Source organism: Orycteropus afer, unplaced genomic scaffold, assembly GCF_000298275.1.
Source record: "Orycteropus afer afer isolate SDZICR_OR568_19922 unplaced genomic scaffold, OryAfe1.0 scaffold00307, whole genome shotgun sequence".
Taxonomy (NCBI): Eukaryota; Metazoa; Chordata; class Mammalia; order Tubulidentata; family Orycteropodidae; genus Orycteropus; species Orycteropus afer.
The window spans coordinates 952,160-956,525 of NW_006921894.1; the positions used below are offsets into that span (position 1 = coordinate 952,160).

Genomic DNA, 4,366 nt, shown 5'->3' on the forward strand with positions numbered 1-4,366 from the left:
AAGTATATGTGAACTGCTGTATGAAAAGTGAATTTACTCTGTAAATCTTCACCCAAATCCTAATAAAAAAATAAAAAATAAAAAAAATAAAATGACTTCCTCAGTGACTACTTTTAGAAAGTTCTAAGAGCTGGTTCAGAGATCACTAGACTGACTTGTGTTGAGGTCTTGGAGCTCATCAGAAATTTTCAGATCCACAGCAAAAGCCATTTCAAAACAAAGGGCCTCAGACTGCTCCTGAGAACAACTTTCCACTTTGAGACACACTATCTTTCTATCCTAAAATAAATATTTCCTTTGTGAAAATATACATCTTTCCTTAAGCACAAAACAGTGTATTTCCCATTGGCTGAAGACCTGAACACTTAACCATTTCAAAAACACAATCCAACTTGATGCAGGAGGCACTTACAGTTGAAGATCCCTGGGGGCGGATGCTCAGTCACCAGGAGACAGTTTTCCTCATCACTGTTGTCCCCACAGTCATTCCGCTGGTTGCAGACCAATGAACCAAGATACAAGCACTTTCCGCTGGTGCAGGTGAATTTGCACTCTGGAATGTAAACATAAGACCATCAATGCATACTTGTTTTGTATGCATTTTCTAGTTGAGTTCCATGCTTGTTTGGGATTCAGTCTACCTGTAGACCCCAGAAACCAAATTCAGGGACAGGCCATTTTAGGGAGGACCTCCTATTACAAGGAGCCTGGGAAGACTCTCATGCACACCTCAGGAGCTGTGAAGAACTCTCTTCCTTCCTACATGATGCCCAAGAGGACTCACCTGTATACCTCAGGGGATGAACAAAACTTTTTTTCTGATATGGTGCCCTGGAGTGTCCACATGCACATCTCGGGATCTGGAAAGGACCCTTATCTTATGAGAGTGTCTGTATGCATACCTCAGGGGCACACAGTGGCCTCACCCAAAACACTCACTTACAAATGCCTTTCACTGCACTGTCCAGCAAAAGTAAACACTGTAGGGCTTTATTCTTTTGCTTGGAGATACCCTTGGTAGTGTGCTGCCTCCAAGGATGGGATGTGCTCAGTGGGGGTTGGGCGTGAGGGTGTCCAGGGCACCATCAAGACTTCGGGGCCCAGGTTCAACAGAAATAAGCTCATAAATTTAATCTTCAGTTTGCTAGCGGTTTATTGTGATGCTCTAGGCAAAATATTTTACTTCTCTGGTATTACTAGTCATGGTAGCAGGTAAAACCTGAAGGATTCTGTGTGTTCTCTGCTACCTAAGAGATTCCTGCCCCAAGGGTCTTGTTGATAAACAGTAAAAACAGGCCAGAGCCAAACCTAAGTCCCTGCAGATCGCAAAAAATATGGGGTCCCTAAAACCTCCAGCAATCAACAGTTGCACATGGAATTCATTTTAATAACTCTTTTAAAGTAAATTCACAACATTCCAAGCATCTAAAGCAATTAAAGATAACGGAAATTATACACATTTGGGCATGTACAATCCATGTATGTCTTACAAGGAATAATGATCTTGCATTAGCTGTGCCTGTTCTCTGAGGGCACAGGTTGAAGCTGAGAAAAATTAAAACATATCTACAAGAGCCAAAATAAGACCCTGATTATATCCCACCTGCATTTAGAAACCATCACAAGAACAGATTTTATGCACTGAACACGAATGACCAAATCAAATCAGATGAGTTGTGGGATGACAACGACATCAAGAACATCATCCATGAAGAAAGCAAAAGGTCAAAAAAAAAAAAAAAAAAAAAAAAAAAAAAAAAAAAAAGAAAGGAAGAGAAGACCAAAATTGATGTCAGAAGAGACTCTGAAACTTGCTCTTGAATGGAGTGTAGCTAAAGTGAATAGAAGAAATGATGAAATAAAACAGCTGAACAGAAGATTTCAAAGGATGGCTTGAGAAGACAAAGTAAAATATTATAATCAAATGTGCAAAGTTCTGGAATTAGAACACCAAAAGGGAAAACTATGTTCAGCATTTCTCAAGCTGAAAGAACTGAAGAAAAAATGCAAGCCTGGATTTGCAATATTGAAGGATTCTATGGGTAAAATATGGGAGCTCTGGTAGCATAACGTCTAAGGCACTTGACTGCTAACCAGAAGGCTGGCAGTTCAAACCCACCAGCCACTCCTTGCAAGGAAGATGGGGCAATCTACTTCCGTAGATTGATAGTTCCATAGTGATATTGCCTCAGAAACCCAAGGAGGGATCACTATGTCGGGTCTGACTCGATGACACACAACAACAACAACAACATGGGTAAAATATTCAATGATGCAGGAAGCATCAAAAGAAGATGGAAAGAATACACAGATTCACTGTACCGAAAAGAATTGGTCGATGTTCAAATATTTAAAGAGGTAGCATTCGATCAAGAACCAATGGTATTGAAGGAATAAGTCCAGGCTGCACTAAAGGAATCAGTGAAAAACAAGGCTCTAGGAGTTGATGGAATACTCAGTGAGATGTCGCAATAAATGGATGCAGTGCTTGGGGTATCCACTTTTTATTCCAAGAAATTTTAAGGACAGTTACCTAGTCAGTCAATTGGAAGAGATCCATTATTTGTGCCCATTCCACAGGAAAATGATCTAACAGAACATGCAAATTATCAAAGAGTATCATTAATATCACATACAAGTAAAATTTTCCTAAAGATAATTAGAAAATGGTTGCAGTAGTATACTGACAGGAAACTTCCAGAAATGCCAGGTGGATTCAGAAAAGGACATGAAATGAGGGATAACACTGCTAATGTCAGATGGATCTTGGCTGAAAGGAAAGAATAGCAGAAAGATGTTTACATGTGTTTTATTGACTATACACAGGCATTCAACTATGTGAAACATAACAAATTATGCATAACACTGGGAAGAAAAGGAATTCCAGAACACTTAATTGTGCTCATGGGGAACCTGTACATAGACCAACAGGCAGTTGTTTGAACAGAACAAGGGCATACTCAATGATTTAAAATCAGAAAAGGTGTGTGTCCTTTCAGGATACTTAATCAATCTGTATACTGAGAAAATAATTTGAGAAGCTGGACTATATGAAGAACAGTGTGGCATCGGGATTGAAAGAAGACTCATTAACAACCTGCAACATGCAGATGAGACAACCCTGCTCAGTGAAAGTGAAAATGACTTGAAGCATCTACTGAAGAATATCAAACACTATAGCCTTCAGTATGGATTACACCTTAACATAAAGAAAACAAAAATCCTCAGAACTGTACAAATAAGCAACATCATGACAAACAGAAGAAAGATGAAGTTGTCATGGATTTTATTTTACTTGGATTCACAATCAATTCCCATGGAAGCAGTAGTCAAGACATCAGATGATGTATTACAGTGGCCAAATTTGCTGCAAAATAACTTCTTAAAGTGTTAAAGAGCAAAGATGTCACTTTGAAGACTAAAGTGCACCTGACCCACGCCATAATACTTTCAATTTCCTCATATGCAAGTGAAAGCTGGACAACAAATAAGGAAGACAGCAGAAGAACTGATGCATTTGAATTGTGGTGCTGTTGAAGAATATGGAAAATACTATGGACTGCCAGAAGAACAAATTTGTCCTGGAAGAAGTACAGCCAGAATGCTACTTAAAAGCAAGAATGGCCAGGCTTCCTCTCAAATACTTTGCTCATGTAGTCAGGAGGAACAAGTTCCTGCAAAGGATATCATGCTTGGTAAAGTAGAGGGTCAGTAAAAAATGGTAGACCCTCAATGAGATGTATTGACACAGTGGTTGCAACGATGGGCTCAAGCATAGCAAGGACTGTAAAAGTGGGACAGGACTGGGCAATGTTTCTTTCTGTTTTACACAGGATTGAGATGAATCAGAACCAACTTGATGGCACGTAACAACAACTACAATAATAACCACTGGAAATATACTGTGTGAGAGAGGAGAAAGGAAAAAAAATGATCAAGAGTAAGAATTCTCTAATATTTTGTTAATATTATAAAAAAATTAAGCATCCTAAAGCCAGGGAGAGGTCAAGATAGAGGTGCAGTTAGATGGGCCATAATATCCCTCTACAACAAAGTCCTGTATAAACAACCAAGAACAGATGCAAATGGTGATCTCACACCTTTGAACATCAAATGAAGCATTGAAGAAACAAACTGAATACCAGCTAGAAGGAGAGCTAGAACAAGGACAGAAGAGAAATGAGGAGTAACAGGTCATCCACAATCTAACTTCTAACCCCCAAAACATGGCCATTTTGGGATGGCTACTAGCAACATCCCAGATTGGGAAGATCTGGAAGAGATTATCAAGAAATATACTGCTTGAGACAGTGATACTGTGTAAACATCCCTGAAAAGTAACAACAGGTTGGCAAGCAACACACCA

General features: G+C 39.3%; 1 protein-coding gene across 1 annotated transcript in view; it reads right to left on the reverse strand.

The window, feature by feature from the left end:
* Nucleotides 1-1,204, reverse strand: part of LDLRAD4 (low density lipoprotein receptor class A domain containing 4) — a 556,486-nt gene extending 555,282 nt beyond the window's left edge. Inside the window, exons 1-2 of the mRNA XM_007951681.1 lie at nt 1,198-1,204; nt 413-553 (exon numbers count right to left, since the gene is read on the reverse strand). Of these exons, the coding sequence (XP_007949872.1) occupies nt 413-553; nt 1,198-1,204 (148 nt within the window). The remainder of the gene's footprint in view (nt 1-412; nt 554-1,197) is intronic.
* Between the last annotated feature and the right edge of the window lie 3,162 nt (nt 1,205-4,366).